Here is a 17984-nt window from a genome sequence, read left to right as displayed (position 1 = left end):
TTGCTCTGTGGCTGCCTAGCGTCCAGCTCTTGTCTTCCTGAAGAGAGATGGTCCCAAGGGGCCAGCACTTGGGGGTCTGACCTTCAGGAAGGAAGGTACTGGGAGTTGACTGATGGATCTGCTCTGGCTGATGATAGTACTCTGGGTCCGGGTGGTGGGCTCTCCCTGGACCCTGAGACAGAAGACCCCGGTGGAGAATGTCTAGACAGACACATGCCATCATCCCGTTGACATCCTCCTCCCTTCCCATTGCACAGCCGCTTTACAGAACGTTCCGTTCTGCCCCTTGGGTTGTGTGGGAGGGTTATGAGGTACAAGGGCGCCTGCAGGCTCAACTGTGCAAGGCATCTGTATCTGTGTGTGCCCGAGTGTGAAATCACACTCTCAGGGGCCCTGGAATCAAGGCAGGAAGGGCAGCCCGCAAGGCCAGGTGTCCTGGCTATGCGCAGGCCTCAGACTCACATCTGGAAGATGTGCGCCCAGCACCACCCCCCTCCACTGCCACCCCCACATCCCAGACAGCCTCTGGCACAGGACACTGGCTGTAACACTTTCGGTTTATTGGCTGGGGTGCCCTGGTGTGGCTGACCAGCCGCTGGGCCTGAGAGAAGCCCTGTCTTGTTGCCCCCACCCCCTCCCCTTCATCCTCCCGCTGCCGCTGGCTGCATGTGGCTCCTGTGGGACATGCACGGAAATTCGCGCCCCAGGAAACGGGGGGGGGGGGGGGGGGGAGGTGGGGGCTTCCAACAAAACCAAATCAGGGGAGGGGGAGGGGTGGGAGACATACATTACAATGAAGATATGCCACTGGCTATACACAATAGGATGCATGGAGATGGGCGGGGAAGGTGGGCGGGTCCTCACATACCGGGCTGGGCCCCCAGGGAGGAATGGCCACTTCAAGTGTCTCAGGGCAAGCTCTGGCACCCTGGCCCTGGCCCCACTCCCAGGGTTGGGGGCGAGGGAGGAAGGGATCGTGGGGCAGCAGTTCATGCGGGAGTCCAGCGCCCCACCTCCCGAGGACAGCTTCACCAGGACCGTCAGCCCGCAGGTCCTGGCACCAGGGGGCGGGGGGACTGGGACAGGGCACCCACTTTCTGCCCGCCCCCCGCTGTCCATCTCAGGTGACTGAGGGCAGCAGGTCTCCCATCCCTGCTGTGTGAGGGCAGCGGTCACTTTCTGCTGTGTAGAGTGTCCTGGAACTTCGTGCTGGTGTATCGCAGGTGGAAGCCTTTTTTGGTGATGGTGTCATCTGAGTGGAATTTCACCAGAACAGAGTCGCCTGCCGAGTACACCTCCTCAGGAGGCTGTTAGAGGAAAGGGGGTGGGCATGAGGCTGAGCACCGGGGGCTGGGACTGTTGTTTCCCTCCCCAAGTTCTCCGGCTATAAGGGAGGCGGGTGGCTTCAGACTCCCGCCAGGTTCCCCCAGTGCCTTGAAGCAGGAGGAGGACTCTTAAGAGCTGGAGTTTAACGGGGCATTTGGAGTAGAGGGAGGGCTTCCCAGGTGACTCTGCTGGTAAAGAATCCACACACCAATGCAAGAGACTTGGGTGTGATCTCTGGGTTGGGAGGCTCCCAAGAGGAAGACATGGCAACCCACTGCAGCATTCTTGCCTGGAGACTCCCATGGACAGAGGAGCCTGGCAGGCTACAGTCCATGGCATTACAAAGAGTCAGACATGACTGAAGTGACTTAGCACGCACACTGGAGTAGGGAAGGTACCGGGGGCTGGTCTTAAGTTCAGAGTCACACTTCCATTCTGTACCCAGTGCCTAACTAGTTAGTTGTGAAGTCTCAGGCAATGCACTGCTCCTCTCTGGGCCTCACTCCCCTCAAAAGCAAATAGGAAGGAGCAAATGCTCTCTGCTCTCCAAGTCTAGAAAGGTGGGTGGAGGTGGCGGGGGGCAGGGGAGACAAATGAGAGAATGCCTGTGTCAGGGTTTTGCAAAGGGATTTGCAAAGGGAGTAATTTGTCAGCTGCCTTCTTGCAATCCAGCTGTCTCTTGGAGAAGACCGGACAGCTGGGTCCCCAGACCTGGACTCGGCCTCTCCCCTCCTCCCCTCCTCAGACGCGGGCCATGGTGGGCTCCAGGTGATGCCCTTTCTGAGGCTCCTGCAAGCCCCTCCTTGCCTCTGTGTGCAGCGCTGAGTGGCAGCCGCCCATGGAGCATCAGCACACGGAGGCCCTGGCCCTCGAGGCGTGGAAAGGATCATTTCCGAGAACCTTGGGGATATTTCCAGCAACCATGCCAGGAAGCCTTGACGGAACTGGGTTCCCTCCCCAGTCCCCTCCCGCTGGCTCCAGCCTGATGGCAGTCTCTGCAAGAAGCCACCTGGGGACACCCAATTTGGTGTGTGACTCACCCGAAGGTGTCAGGTCAAGGGAGATGCAAAGGGCAGAGAGGTGAGGGGGCGCTCGCTTGGCAGCCCAGGGATCCAGAGCAGCTGAGCCCGGTCAGCAAGGGGGCTGTGTGCTCCATGTCCCCATCCCCCCAACTCTGTCCCAGTCCTATCCAGCCTTTGCCAGTTGACAAAGGCCGAAGCTCTGCTCCTAAGGGGAGATTGCACTGGCCAATGCTGGGTCCAGCAGCTGCTGCAGCTCCTGGGAAGATTAACCCTTTCTGGGGCACCCAGGCTGTCCTAGAGCACGGCCATGAGAGGCAGGGGAGCAGGAAGTGATGGGCAGGAGGGCATGTCTGAGTGTACATATGAGTGTGAGTACATGTGCCAAAGTGTGTGTGGGTATGTAGAATGGGAAGGAGAAGATGGCATTCTCTGAAGGAAGAGAGGATTAAAAAAGAAAAGAAAAGAAAAGAAAAAAACACCAAAGAATTCACAGGCTCTGCCTGGAAGAAAATAAATCCACCTCTGTGGTTTTCCTGTGACCTTAGTTAAAACCCCATCAAGAAAATTCTTGCCCACTGCCTCTGAAAGTACCATTTTATGGACCAAGAAATGATGCTCAATGTCTGCTTGGACAGCAGCACCAATATGCTTAGGGACCAGCTGGCCTGTCACCAAGAAGAGAAACTGGCAGTGGAAGAGATGAGGGTATTGTTATGGCTCGGCCAGGATAACTGCCCAGCGCGGCTCAGCTCAGCTCTGGGCCCTGGCTCTTGCCCCAGCCTCTGCCCTCATTCCGGGCCCTGCTCAGCTGCCTCTGGACCAGGGCAAGGGAATGAGGGGGCAGAGGGAACTCCAGTGTAAACTGCCTTGGAGACCCAACTGAAGTGGTGCTGAGCAGGCTTGGGTCAGGGTAGGGTCTATCCCAGAGGCTGCAGGAACCTCAGTGTCAGCCAGAAACGACCTGGTTTCCTGGGTGGGGATGGCCCAGGGCCAGGTGGGCCTTTGTGAGCTGGGAGACCCAGCAGGCTGGACCTCTGGCTCCTGCAAAGTGCCAGTCAGGGGCTGCTGCACACGTCTACAGAGGCACGGGGTCCCTGCACTGGGAGAAAGAGGTGAGGAGCGTGGGGGCCTCACCCCTGAGCCACAGTAGCGTCCCAGCCTGGGGGCAGTGCTGTCATAGCCGTCGAAGAGCTCCATGTAGTCATAGCCGCAGTCGCTCTCCTCTTCCACCTCGAAGGTCTGGAACACCAGCTCCACGCCGTAGCCTTCCTCGGCTACAATGACCCACTCACAGTCCACTCCCCCCGGGTAGTTGTTGTCGCCAAACTGGGCGTGGGAGTAAAGGTCCTTGGTCTTCACCTCTGCCCGAACCTGGCCACCACACTCTAGAGGGAGGAGGGGGACACAAGGTCAGCTGCCGCCCCGGAGCACAGTCGTGGCCCAGGCACTGTCCCTCCCCACGTGCAGCCCTCCTGGCCGGATGGAGGCCCTGGGACAGCGCCACATGGCTAGAGATAGGTGGGTTTGGATCCAGCCCAGGACTTGGCCTGGAACTAGTGCTCTGCTGCTCTTTCTCTGGAGAGATGCCCACAGAGGCCCGGGGACACGGCGGGTGAAAGGCCGTTCTCCATGGAGGCCCCAGGGAGGGTGCACTTGTTGCAAGAGAACGTTGCTAATTTGCTCCAGTTGATAGCTGTCATGGAAGAATGCGGGCTCTGTGACGCCAGAGCTCCCGTTCTTAAGCGAGAAGATGTCCATCTGGGTTTTATGTGAAAACTCCTAATTTTTAAATGTTGGCTCAGGTTTTTAAAAAACACATTGTGGGCCAAACATAGCAGCTCTGAGAGCCATATGGAGTTCCGGGCCTCCAGTGTGTGACCCTGTGCTGGGAGGGGCCGACGAGGGCAAGGCCATCCGTGTACAACTTCTCTGAATGTCCTCTGGCCTCCAGGACACCTGGGCTCACAGTGGGGGTTGTGGGGGAGAGAAGTAGGTGGGCAGGCCTGAGCTGAAGGGAAGGAGGGGAGGCTGTGGACCCATCAGTTCTGCGACCTCCCCAACAGGTAGCTCAAGACTCCAAGAAGCCTACCAAGCCCTCAGAGACCACGGCTGGCCTGACATCCCAGGCCTCGCAGGACTAGGCTATAGCCTTTCTCTGCAGCCACACCATCCCCAGTTGACTGCTGTCATCACATGCCCACTGCTCTAGCCACACTACATGACCTGCATTCACTTATGTACACCCAGAGCTATCTGGAGTTGTGGCTGTGCTTGGGCTCCTCTCCCGCCTGCAATGACCCATCATCTCATACCCAGAGCAAGGCCCTGATCGTGTTTTGTCTTCTGTTGGAATTATCTGTCTGGGTCCCGTCTCACCCCCAGGCTGCGGGTTCCCAGGTGGGCAAGGTGAAGGGCTCATGGCTGATTCATTTCCTCATGCCCCTCTGAGTCCCCTGCAGGGGGCCAGGGCTCCATAAAAAGTTGTTGAATAAATGAACGAGTAGATGCAGAGCAAATCCCTCAAGGACTGAGGTTTGTCTGCTTCGTTCATTTTGTGACCCACGCTCAGGATGCTGTGACATACATGCTGCGTGTTAATGAATGAACGAGTGGATTTGGGGGGTGGGATGTGGATGGGCCACTGCACAGTCAAGTGTCCTGCCACTAGGGACTCCAGAGATTCCCTCCCCATCTCTGGGTTCTCTACCCCTTGTTGTTACTGCCCTGTTTTCTGACCTTCATACCCCAAATCAGGACTTACCCTCCTTTGCCCAGAAGGCTTACTTTGCTTTCAGTAATATTTTAAAAAATATTCAGTAAATATTTTTTGAGCACCTACTGGGGCCAAGAACTAGTCTAGTTGCTACAAAGACAGCAGGGCCAAGACAGAAAGTTCCTGCTCTGTGAAGGTTTACTTCTAGGGGGGCAAGGAGAGTAGATAATAAGCAAGTAAACAAATATATAAGATAATTCCAGTTGGTGAAAATAAGCACGTTGGTGAAAATAAAGCTGAATGATATATAAAAAAAAGAAGAGGGTATTGCTTTATATTAGATGGGCAAGGAAGGTCTCTATACTAAGGAGGCATTTGAGCTGAGTCTCAAATAATGAGATAGAGCAATGATTCCAGGGAAGATGATTTTAGGTGTTTCAAGCCACAGAACTGCTGGTGCAAAGGTCCTGACGCAGAAATCAGCTTAGCAGCCTTCAGGACATGCTGTCTCCCCACCTGGCCAGGGGCTGGGCCTGTCTGTCTTCAGGAGCTATTTGTAAACCCCCCATCCAAGCCCCCAGTCTGCATTTGAGACCAGAATCAGCAGATGCCTTCAGGACAAATGACTGCATGAGGGCACCTGGCCTGCAGTGGGGATCACCTGTGGAGTGGGACGCCTGGAAGCCCTTCCTCTGCACGGAGTTGTCAGAGTAGAAGCGCAGGAACATGCGGTTGCCGGTGGCCAGGACAGGCTCGGGCTTCTTGCTGCCGCAGAAGCGGCCCAGGACGGGGGCCTTGGCGTCACGCCCGTCATACACCTCCAGGTGGTCATAGGCACACTCAGGCTGGGACTCGATGTCCATCTCCATGAAGGTCTGGAGGGTGTGAGGGAGAACAGAGAATCAGGAATACGGCCAAGGGCAGGAGACGTGGGCAACAAACCAAGACCTCTGGACCCCAGTTCAGGACAGTGGCCGCTGCTGGTGGATGGGGAGAGGGAGGACCTAGGAATGGGGCAATGGAAGGTATACCCCACCATGATGCTGGGGAAAGGGCCTCTGTCCAGGCTAGACTTGCAGTTCCCACAGGGATGCTGGCCCTGTGGGCTCAGCCAGTCGCCAGCCTAAGGTACTCTGAGTGACATGAGGCTTTGGCGCTGATGGGAAGTAGGTGATGCGTAGATGGCATGGAGGAGCAGGCCTGGGAGTGGCACCTTACCAGCTTGACCCGGTGCCCAGGGGTGCTAGAGATGGCCCAGGTACACTCCTTCTTGCTGGGGTACTTGTCAGGCCAGTTGGGACTGGTGATGGTGCCGCTGCTGGATGTCACCTTGTGGTCACAGCCCGCTGTGGGGAGGTGAGGCAGGGAAGGGGATCAGTGGGGACCCCTGGGTTCTAATGGCCCCTATGAAGAAAGGAAGGAAGCCGTTTCCTCCCTCCCACCCACTCCTTTCTTGTTTCTCTTGTCTTCCACTTAGAAATGAGCTGAAGGCTCACACGACTTGTTTTCTATTCAGCCATCCAGCCTGGGGAAATCTGGCTGCTTGGTTCCAAGCTGGTCCTCGCCTGGCAGCACCTATGGAAGCAGCCCTCCCAGGTAGCCTGTGGACCTTTGAAGCCATCTGGCCACACCTCCTCTGCCCCCATCCTCTGATCTCCTGCCATGCTTCCGTATTCACAGAAGACTTTGGCACCTGACTCAGTTCTCTCCACTCCACTCCTGCTACCATCCTAGGTGACGTCAGCAAACCCATGGATGGTCCACCCACACGCTGACCTCCCCTGACCTTCTCAGTTCTGAGTTCTCACTTCCTTCCCCACGAGGCTCTGCCATCACCCACAAATTCTTGGTGCTGGTGGCCACCTCTCATTCTTCCAGGGCACTCAGTGCCAGTGCACCCCCCCCCCCATTTCCCTTAACACCTTGTCAACTTTAGAGAGACCTCCACGGTGCTGATCCTTCTGGTTTCTCCCAATACTTCCTCCTGGGCTTACTTACCTTGCTTCTCTATCAGCTGGACCACATGGCCCATCACCCCGATTGCTCATCAATGGCCATGCTTGAATTGTACCATCTTGGAAAACCCCCTTTGTGGTCTCTAAGTGTGGCTGGGCCCCCACTGCTTGGTATTCTTTGGACTCACCCTTCACCAGCTCCATCTCTCACCTCCTCAGCTCCAAACCTTTGGCCCTCTCCTCAACTCCCAGCTCCCCCTCCCAGCAGACCACCTCACCTCTTGCCTCCCGGGGAAAGGCAGAGTCTGCAAATATGAACAACTTCAACTTCCTGACCCCTACCTGCAAACTCACCTTTCCACTCACCTTCCTTCCTGCCTCATCTCAGAGAAGGTGCCCCTCACCCTGGGCAGGAGTAGATTTTCCTTCATGAGCTGGAGCTCACTGCTGCCCACCATCCGGGGACCTCTGTATCACACGTTACCCACGCTCGCTCTCTCTGCCAGCTCATCCAGCCCACGAACCTTCCTATACTTTTCGCATCCTAAAACAACACTCCCTTCTGACTACCATCCCTCGTATCTCCCTTTTCTTCAAGAAAACGTGCGATGTCACGTTCACACTGCTCATGACTCCTTGATCCATGGCAATCTGCTTTCTGCCTCGGAAAAGCACAGCCTCACAACTCCAACTGAAATGCTAATGCTCTTTATTCCTTATCACCCAATCTGACAGGTCCCTCTGAGGAAAAGCCAGTGCACTGCTGGGATGAGAAGGAAAAAGGGGTGGGTGGTGTGCAGCCCACACAGCTGCGCCTATAGTCAGAGGCTCACAGGATGAATGCAAGGCCGCCAGGGTCCAGAGAGGAACAGGGCCCTCTCGGGCTGTGTGGAGCTGCTGGTCTCCACGTTTGAGCTATGAGCTGCTTCTATTACTCATCTTCAGCTTTCCTTGTCCACACTCACTATCTCCCCACTTTTACTGGTATTCCCCGCCCTCTAATTTATTTCCACACCTGCTTCTCTTCCCAGCTAGATAGCAGTCTCCTCGAGAGCAGAGGGGTCCCCATCTTTAATTCCCCATAGAACTTTGCACGGTGCTGCACCCTCTGCTGGCGGGGGGGGGGGGGGGTGGTCAGGAAATACTGATTTGTTGCTAGCCTATCACTTGAGTAAGGAACCATGTGTGCTTCTCAAGTGACTCAGAGCCACACACAGGCTACCCTCCCAGGAATTTTACACCTGCTTCTGCTCTCTTGTTGACGCTGGTGCGGAAGGTTCCTTAGCAAAACCTTCATTTTCATTGAGAGCACAGAGATAGCATGCAGTTTAGAAAGAGCATCAGAAGAAGGTCCTCCCCCTAGCTAAAAGCTGTGGGGGCTCCATGAGTCAGGTGAACTCCGTGTCTGGGAGACTGAAGTAGGGGTGAAAAGCTCTGGAGTGTCTACTCAGGGCTTCAACTGTGTTTATTCTAGTTGGCAGTTTATTTACTGGCACCTTGGTTGTCCACACAGTGACGGTGTGGAAGAGGCAGCTGCCAGGCCCTGTGCTAAGTGCTCAAAGCAGGGGCTCAAAAGCTTAGGGCCACCTCATGAGTGAGACAGTTGAACTCAGAGGGTGCAGGGACTGGCCCAAGAGCACACAGACACTCAAGGTCAAAGGCGAGTCTGCGTTGTGTAGCTGGGGACAGTGCATCGCCAGCTGGCATGGGCCACAGTGGTAGTGATCAGAGGGAGCAGGCCGGGGTTGTACTGTGTACGAAGAGGAGGCATCATGTGATATGGGAGAGGACACGAGAACTGTTTTTGAGCTTCTGCAGAGCCTCAATGTCGGGGAGGCCGCAGCCCTGTTCTAGGTGTCCCTAGGGGTCAGAGTACGTGACCAGTAATGGTGACACACGTGATCGTGCTTGCTACGAGCCGGGCACTTCTCGGAGCACATCACGGTGTCACCGCCCAACCAGGCAGCACCTACGAGCAAATCCAGGTGTGGAGGGAGGGATTCAGCGGCTCAGGGCCCACAGCTGGCTAAGAGGTGGGGCTAGGCCAGGCAGCCTGGCTCCAGAGCCCAGCTCTTCACCACTGTCCCAGCTCACCTCCCTGACAGAGGGAGGCTGGAACAAAGAGACACACCTGAACATGGATTTGAAGGAGCGCTAGTTACCAGATCAGCTTGACAACAGGGCCTGTGGGTAGCCGCAAGCCCCTCGCCTCCGTAAGTGTGTGTGTCTTGAATGTTGCTGGTGGAGGGAGGAGCATGGAAGGCGAAACGAGGTGACCTCAGAGGTCACTCAGCTTCTTGAGTCCAAACAGAGGCCGAGGGAGAGGGCATCTCTGAGCCCTTTCCACGGTCTTGGCTCTCAGGCTGCCAGCTGGCCATGGGCACTCGGGCTACTTACCTTCCTTGCAGTCATGCTTGTTGTCGTGGAGGACGAAGCCACTGCGACACTGGCACTCGTAGCTGCCGAAGGTGTTGACGCAGTCCTGCTGGCAGCCGCCGTTGTCCTTGGAGCACTCGTCCTTGTCTGCAGGGGAGCAAGCAAGGAAGGACCGGTCTGTGCACGGGCCAAGGGCAGTGGCACCCCAAGGGAAGTGGGGGGCCTGGCCGGGCATCCTCCCCACCCTGGGGGAGGCAGGGCAGGGAGCAGAGGTCAAGGCGATGGTGGGGGTCCAGGGCACTGCCTCATGCAGAGCCAGCTGAGAAGGCCCAGCTGTGCAGAGAGAAAGTTGAAATGGATGGAGGGAGGCTTGGGGTCTGGAGCTGACCAGCATGGGCACCCTCTACCATTACCTGCTTACTGGACAGACGGACAAGTGGAAAAACAGACACATGGACAAGCAGACTGCAAGAGAAAGGAGCAGGACGCAGGGGTCCCTCTTTTACTTCACAACAGGAAATGTCACAGACACCATCAAAATGGGAGGGGGCGGGGGGCAAGGAGGGGCCCCTGTCCATGTGAGGGGGGTGGGGGCGAGGAGAGCACCAGTTCTGTCCGGCCAGAGGGAGGTGGGCCGGCAAGGCCGAGCGGAGGTGGGGGTGGGCGGCTGCAAAGCCCCCAGCCCATTCCGTCCAAGGTGAGGTTCCTGAGTAACAAAGAGTCCGGGAGGCCAGGCTGGCCTCACTGGGGGGTCCGGTTTCTTTTCTGCACTCGGAATTTGAGCTGGTGGGGGCGTCCCCGGGGGGGCTGCAGAGCTGGCCTCTTTTCTGAAACGAGAGAGAGAAGGAGAAAAGGGACCGGGGGGTGGAGGGCGGGGGCCAGGGAGGGAGAGCAGTGAAAACCAGGCCTGGCTCCGAGGCGGGGGTCCATGGGCAGGGCAAGGGGCGGGGTGGGGGGGCAGCGGGACACACATGCAGGACGGCCATGTCCGGCGCAGCCAGGTCACGGATGGGCAGCGGGGTAGGGGCGAGGCACAGCGACAGGGGACGGGTGGGAGGAAGCCTGCGGCAGGGACAAGGCCTGAGTGTGAGGAAGAGGCCGCACGCTGGGGAAGGAGACTGAAGTCTGGCAGAGGGGAGCGGTCCATGGGAAGGGGCCTGATCCAGAGCTTGGCTCTGTCCTCCTGGTGCTGTGGCTACAGAGTGTGTTACAGACAGACACACCCTCACATCAACACAGCAACAGACACTGGATCCCTCACCCTGCACTGTCCTCCTGATCCGGCAGCACAGACACCCACCCACAGGGACACACACACACACGTGCACAGGATACACACCAGCCCCTCTCACACAGACACCACATGCACACACATCGGCCATCAGCCACCTGTGCACATGTGCACACGCAGACAGATGCTGGCTGCTCACTCCTCACATGTGAGGAAGCACACGCAGGTGCAAACACAGGGGGGACAGCTGCCCTCAGGGCCCTACACGTGGCTACAAACAGAGACACACTTGAACGCAGAGACCCTGGGCTGACCAGCGACCTGCAGAGGGCTCATACATCCAGCTGCTCCGGCTCGGGTGGGTCTGAACATGCACACTCCCATGAACACAGAAACTAATACACAGAGAGACACATGGTCACAGGCATGCTGTACGTCACACACACATGTTCTCCAGTCTCTCTGCAGTCATTTTGGGCACTGGGTGCCTGGCACGGAGGCAGGCATTCAGGGAAGGGGGTTGTGAGATGAACACAAGAATTCCAGAGATGAACCCCAAGCTAGAAAGATGCCTGCTGGCACTCACATGGCCAGGCGGGATCTGTGACAGCAGGAGCCCTGTCCTTGGTCTCCCTTGGGAGAAGGGCCTGAGGGCCGGAGCATGGACTCGCAGGTGGCCTTGCTTATCCAATCCCCTCTCAGGCCAAGAAGGATCCAGAAAAACCCAAGGTCAAGAGGTGGAGTTGCCAAGTCCTTCCCCCAGTCTCCTAAGTTAGAGAACCATGGGGGACCCTGAGCGAGGGCCCTGTGGAAGCTGCCTTTGCACAAGCCCTGTGAAAATGTGGGGGTGGTTAGCACCCTACAACCCATCCTGGGAGTTCACTGAGGAACACACTGGTGACCCTATGCTGGGAGCTTCAGGGGTTGCAGCTCCATGGAGTGAGCAAAGATTTTCCTGAAATTGACCCTCAAACCTTCCTTGTATTTCCCCTAAATACCAAGTATGATGCCTGGCACATTGTAGGGGTCAAAGAGATACTTGCCCAGTGAACAACTGAGTGGGAGAGCGTGGCTGAGTGCGGCAGTGAGAGCCCCGAGGAGGGCCTGCTACAGTGCCTGGGGCGAGGCTCTGGCATGGTGGTGGTGGGAGTGGCCTCTTCTGGGAGCCAAGAATGCAGGTTGCAAGAAGGGCAGGAGCAGGGGTGGACACAGGCTGGGACAAGAAGATGGCACTCACCCTCCAGTGCCAAATGCCCCGGAAGGTGGCTGGGGTCACACTGAAGGTCTTCAGGCTCTCTCTTCTTCTTGCCTTATGGTCTCCTTGCTGGGTGTCCCAAAGTCCAAACAGCCCCTCTCCTGAGGGGCCAGAGTCAGGAACCCCAGGGGGCCCTGAGGGCTGAACCTTGATGCCCAGTGGCGAGGGTCCTCTGCAGGTTTCTTGTGCAAAAGGGCACTGCATGTGTGCGTGCATGTGTGTGTGTGTGTGTATGTGTGCGTGCATCTATGCAGGGCTGAGGGTTGGGTGCACACAGTGGTGTGCCAGGGCAGGGCAGCAACCATGGGTGGAGAGCCCTGGGCTCTAGGTCTGACAGATGCAGTACTGGTCCCCCCGCCACCCCCCAAAACTAGAGCAACAGAAGGGCAGGAAGAGACAAGAGTAAGCAGGTAATGGTTTCTCTGGCGCCGAGCCCACCTCTGAGTATAGATGTTACATCCCCTCGGCCCTCTGGTGAGCACCTTGAGGAGTTCTGGGGGTGTCCCCAGGGAAGAGAGGGATTTGCATTGCGGGGTGGTCTCAGCCAGCAGTGGGGCCAGGGCCGGGGCACTGTATGCAGAGCAGGGTGGCTGGCAGTGCCAAGCAGGGAACCAGTGCACAGGGACAGTGCATGGCATCCATGGGGTAGGCGGGGGTGCAGGGCAGCCACAGGGGGCTCAAGGATGCAGGACTCTGGGCAGAGGAGGGGAGAAGGAAGGCGGCAGGGACCCGGCCGGGGGCTTCTGGCCTTTCTGCCACCCATGCCCGGCCCACTAAGTGTGCTAAGGACCCCTGGGCCACTCCAGCCAGTCCATGCCCCCCACACCGCCCCCCCCACACTCTCTCCCACCCTAAACGCTGTCAGTGTCCCAGGTCCTACTGCCTCCAGAAGACTACCAGCCTCCTCCCAGCCTAGTCCCAGGTGAAGGACTGGGGGTTACTAAAGCAGAGGAGAGGTGTCTGGGGACCCCTGGAGGTCTGCTCGGAGAGGCTGGGCAGGTGCTCTAACTATCATTGAGTCTGCCCGGAGATGGGGCCATCAAAGGGACTGACCCCCTAGCCTTACATGCGGCAGCTCTCAACAGACAAGTGCTGATTGGATCTGAATCCCCCCACCGTGGGTCCTGGGGAGTGGGGAGGCTTTGGGGTTGACGGGAGGGGCTCCTCATCTCTTGTGAAGCCCCCGGTATGACCCCACTTGGCACATGCAGGGTCTGATTAAAGATCCAACCACTGCCAGATAATCTGCCCCACAGTCCAACACAAACACCCTCCTCCTCTGCCTAGGGCAATGTCCACCTCACTGTGCTCCCTGTTCCCAGGGCTTCCCCTCTTTTGGGGCTCCTTAGTCCTGGAGTGCCCTCTCCCTTCTGTTCTGCACGTCTATGTACTGCCCGGCCTCAGGGTGGCTCCCATACCGCTCTGAGGGCTCAGGAATAGAGTTCAGGCAGGAAGGGGCTGGCCTGGTGGTGGAGGGCTAGTGGGGGGAGCAGGGGACAGACCGTGCCACCCGGCACCAGAGGGGCTGGGAGTGCAGGGGGTGCAGCGGCAGTAAGAAGGGGAGGCGGGGGCCAAAGCGGGGCAGTCCAGGGTTACCTGAGAAGAAGTGGGCCTTGAAGCCCTTTTTGGAGACCGTATTGTCGGACTTGAACTCCACACGCATGTTGTTGTACTGGGAGGTGATGACCTCAGGCTTCTCAGAGCCACAGAACTTGCCGTGCAGCTTGGAGTCGGCCGTGAGTCCACTGCGCACCTCCACAAAATCGTACTTGCACACCTGTGGGGCAGCACAGCTCCAGGCCACCTCCTCCAGGAAGCCACTCCTGACCACCCCCACCTAGGGAGGCTCCTTGTTCTGTGGGTCCTTTCGCCTTTGCTATGTATGTGCTCAGTCATGTCTGACTCTGCCCCACAGACTGTAGCCAGCCAGGCTTCTCTGTCCATGGGATTTCCCAGGCAAGTATACTGGAGTGGGCTGCCATACCCTCCTCCAGGGGATCTTCCCAGCTCAAGGATCAAACCCACGTCTCTTGTGTCTCCTGTATGGGTAGGCGGGTTCTTTGCCACTAGTGCCACCTGGGAAGCCCACATCTCTTTCGCCACATCTAATAATTAAAAAATGGTGCCACCCCCGCCCCGTCAGTTCCTCCTGTGCTCCCCACACAAGCCCCCCAGCCCCGTCTCTCTCCAAAGGCGTCCGGACTCCATGTCCTTCATTCCCACATGCCACATGCTCCATGGCCTTCTGGGCCCTCCTCCCTGAGCCCCACCACTTCCCTGAGGTGCTCTCCATCTCTACATTCCTGGAGTGTTTCTTTCAGAGGGTAGGAAACAGGCACTGAGCCGAGCTCCCACATCTTGGACCTCTCTGAGTCTCCTCAGCCCCTGGGGCGGGCACTTACGTCATTGCCCTCGGTCTCAAAGAAGTCGAACTGCAGGGAAATGCGGTACTGAGTGGGCGCCACCAGCTGCCAGATGCAGTTTTTGTTAGGGGGGTACTCCTTGGGCCAGCCTGGGCTGGTGATGGAGCCATTGAGCTTGGTGAGGAATCCGCCACAGGCAGCTGGGGGCACAAGGAAGGCAGTGTCACCCCCCAGGAGTCTCGGCTCTAGAGAAAGGGCATGAACACCGGCTGGGGTGCATGAAGGAGGAAGGAAGGATTCGTGGATTCCCCAGCCCAAGGCGGGGGCTTGTGTCTGGTGTCTCTGGGGTAGAGGGGGAAGAGGCAGGGTGAGGGGGTGTCTTCAGAGTAGAGGGAGTTGAGGAGTTGTGTGGTCATTTCTATCTTCTCTGTGAGAGAAAAGGCCAGGCACTTGCTTGGGCTGGGGGTGGGCTCCAGAAAGGCAGTGCAAGCGGGCAGAAAGTGCTGGGAGGGAGGCAGAGGGGACTGGCAGTGGGCAGGGAAGACAGGGAGGACTGGAAGGATAGCAGGGAGGGCTGGGGAGTGGGGACCGGGAGGCAGGGAGAAGGAGCTGCTCAGAAGTAAGCAGAGAGAAGCCGGTAGCAAGATCAGGCTGAGCTGGAGTCAGTTAGCCAGATAGGGTTTCACTAGCCTCCTAGGAACATTTATAATGAGAGGCTGAAACTCAGTGCCCGTCCGAGAACTGCCAAATGGTGGATCACCACCTTCTGGTGGGTGATGAAATCAATCAAGATCAGCATTTAAAAGAAGAACAAGAATGAAAACAAAAAAAACCCAAAGTACATCACACCTGGTCACAGTGTGTTCTGGGGGACTGAAATATACAATGTATTCCTCATCAACCAGTGGTGACCAAAGTGCCAGGGAATCCTAGTTTTTCCAGAAAAAGGTCTGTCTGAGGGGCATAAGAAACCCAGGCTGGAGGGTTTGGAAGGGGATAGGGCACAGGGTCCTGGGTGGTCTGGGGGCACTCACCCTCACAGCGGCGCTTATCGGGGGCCAGCTCGTACCCAGGGTCACAGCTGCACTTGTAGCTACCCAAGGTGTTGAGACACCGCTGCTCACAGCCCCCACGGTTGGGCCGAGAGCACTCATCCACCTCTGCAGTCAGAAAGCAAGGGTGTCAGTGACTCCCAGTCTGGGACCCGGGGCCCTCTTCCTCCTGCCCTCTGCTTGAGAGCCAAGCCCAGGGTCCCTCAGGCTGCTGCGACCACTCCTCGCCCCATTCCAAGGGGAAGAAGTCAGTTGTGATCTTCCTTTGTCCACTCAGCTCCGAGGACAAGGGCTTCCCTGCCCCACCCAGCCTTCCACGGCTGCTCAGAACCCCACTTGTTCCCAAGGGCATCTGGCTGAAGACAGCCCCAAAGGCAGGGCCCTGAAGGAAGGGGCAGATGGAGCCCATGGAGCCTTCCTTCTGACCACACCAGCTGCGCTGGTGGCCACCTTCATTCACCGGTGTCCCTCCTGCGCCGTCCCTGGCTGACTACTATTCTTGCATCTCTCCTTCAATCCCTGTGTGAAGCTTGTGATGGAGGGGCTGTTGCTGTCCCCAGCTTAAAACAAGGAAAGGAAGTTTGGGCAGAATGTCCTCAATACCCAGAATCACACCAATAAAAAGTCCACGCTATCTTGCCTCCTTCCTGAGCTGCTATGGCACTTCCTGTCTCTGCCTCTCACCAACACCCCTTCTGCACAAACGTGTGGGCTTTAAAGCAACTCTTCAATTACGTCAACTCTCAGTCGAGCACCTACCATGTATTGGCTACTTTTACCTAGGTGTGGTATTTACTCAACAAGGTATCATATGTAGTTATTCACTGGGACCTTTCCTGCCCAGTTAGGACATAACTTCAAGGACAGGGCGCCAGGGTCTGCACATCTCTAGGAGTGTGTTGAGTGAATGAATGAGGTGGGAATGAAGCCACAGCAGCACAATTCACAATAGCTAAGGTGTCCACTGATGGATCAGGCTAAGGAAATCTGATCTGGACACACAGTGGAATACTATTCAGCCTTGAAAAAGAGAAATTCTGCCATCCGCGACAACACGGGTGAACCTTTGGGACATTACGTTAAAATAAGCCAGTCACAGAAAGTTAAAATGTACATGATTCCATTCACATGAGGTATCAAAAACAGTCAAATTCATAAAATTAAAGAGTGGAATGGTGGGTGCCAGGGCCTGGGGCGTGGGGAGTCACAACTCAGAGGACATAAATTTTCAGCCAAGGGACCTCCCTGGTGGCCCAGTGGCTCAGATGGTAAAGAATCCGCCTGCAGTGCAAGAGATTTGGGTTCAATCCCTGGGTCAGGAAGATCCCCTGGGGAAGGGCATGGCAACCCACTCCAGTATGCTTGCCTGGAGAATTCCATGGGCAGAGGAGCCTGGCGGACGACAGTCCATGGGGTCACAGAGTCAGACATGACTGAGTGATAACACTTACCCAGTAGTTAAGACTCCGAGTTTCTACTGGAGGGGGCATGGGTTGGGTTCAGTCCCTGGATGGGGAGCTTAAGATCTGCCATGCCATGCAGTGCAGCCAAAAAATAAATTTAAAATCATTTTTTAAAAAAGTTTCAGTCAAGCTGACAGAGCTGCACAGCACTATACCTGTGCTGAATTGTATACTCAGTTGTGTTCTGAGTGTAGCTCTCACACTAAGTGTTCTTACCACAAGCAAATAAAATTAAGAAAAAGAAGGACCAAAGAGGATGGGTTGGCCACAGGGGCGGGCATGGTGGGGCAGCAGGAAAGGAGGCACCTTTGAAAAAGTTGACAGCAAAGCCAGCCTTGTTAATGGACCCGTCAGAGACGAACTTGAGCCAGAGGCGGCTGGACGTGCTCTTGATGTCGTCGGGCTTCTCGTAGCCGCAGTAGCGCCCGATGAGCGTGCTGCTCTCGCTGTGCCCGTCCCGCACCTCCAGGTAGTCATAGGCGCAGCTGTCGTGGCGCTCGATCTGGGGAGGCAGTGGGGGGCTCATTGGCAAGAGGAGCCCTGGTGGCCCAGACCCAAGCCCTGGAAGCCCTCAGGAGGGGGCCTCCCTGACCCACCTCAAAGGACTGGAAGGTGAGGCCCACGTGGAAGCCCTCGGACACCTGGATCCGCCAGACACAGACTTTGCTGGGCCGGTAGTCATCTGGGTAATTGGGCGATTGGATGTGGCCATTGTCCTTTTTCACATCTCCCCCGCAGATGGCTTTGGGGACAAGGGACAAGGGGGGGAAGAGGGGAGTGTTGGTCAGAATGCTCTGAGCTCCTTTTTCCTTCTTCCAGTCCCACCCACATTCCCTAGCCTCCCAGGGTCCCAGGCCCCAGCCAATCCCATTGGGATCTCTGCTTCCTCCCTCAAGGGGCCTTGGCCTTACCCGTGGGGTGCCAGGAGGGAGTGGCTCTAGGGTGTCCAGGGACCCCCACCTCCAACCCTGCTTTCTCCCCTTGCCTCAGTACCTTCATAGACCGCAAAGAAGCCCTTCCCGACCCAGTTGCTGCTGCTGCGGAATTCAACCCAGAGGCGGCTGTCGGTGGACACAATGGGCTCGGGGAGTTTGCCCCCACAGAAGCGGCCTGCACAGATGGGGCAGACAGAGGGCAGTGAGGTTCGAATGAGGCCTCTGCCCTTCTTGCTCCAGGGCTGCAATTCCAGGGAGCCCGCCCCATCTCTGCGGGCGGGTGCTGGACCCTG

General features: G+C 57.1%; 1 protein-coding gene across 3 annotated transcripts in view; it reads right to left on the bottom strand.

The window, feature by feature from the left end:
- Window positions 1-749: 749 nt before the first annotated feature.
- The window catches only part of BMP1 (bone morphogenetic protein 1), a 45621-nt gene continuing 28386 nt past the window's right edge, over window positions 750-17984 (bottom strand). For 2 of the 3 annotated variants that reach the window (XM_068974663.1, XM_068974664.1), the window contains exons 10-20: window positions 17750-17866; window positions 17353-17498; window positions 17063-17258; window positions 15276-15401; window positions 14281-14441; window positions 13475-13655; window positions 9414-9539; window positions 6280-6407; window positions 5723-5936; window positions 3483-3733; window positions 750-1307 (exon numbers count right to left, since the gene is read on the bottom strand). In XM_068974663.1, the coding sequence (XP_068830764.1) occupies window positions 1173-1307; window positions 3483-3733; window positions 5723-5936; window positions 6280-6407; window positions 9414-9539; window positions 13475-13655; window positions 14281-14441; window positions 15276-15401; window positions 17063-17258; window positions 17353-17498; window positions 17750-17866 (1781 nt within the window). In that variant the 3' untranslated portion in view covers window positions 750-1172. Of the gene's footprint in view, window positions 1308-3482; window positions 3734-5722; window positions 5937-6279; window positions 6408-9413; window positions 9540-9598; window positions 10220-13474; window positions 13656-14280; window positions 14442-15275; window positions 15402-17062; window positions 17259-17352; window positions 17499-17749; window positions 17867-17984 lie in introns of those variants that run through there. The other variant, XM_068974665.1, reaches the window with a different exon arrangement.

This window comes from Capricornis sumatraensis, chromosome 6 (genome assembly GCF_032405125.1).
Source record: "Capricornis sumatraensis isolate serow.1 chromosome 6, serow.2, whole genome shotgun sequence".
Lineage (NCBI taxonomy): Eukaryota > Metazoa > Chordata > Mammalia > Artiodactyla > Bovidae > Capricornis > Capricornis sumatraensis.
The sequence above is the reverse complement of the archived record's forward strand: the minus strand, read 5'-3'. Positions and strand labels throughout refer to the sequence as shown.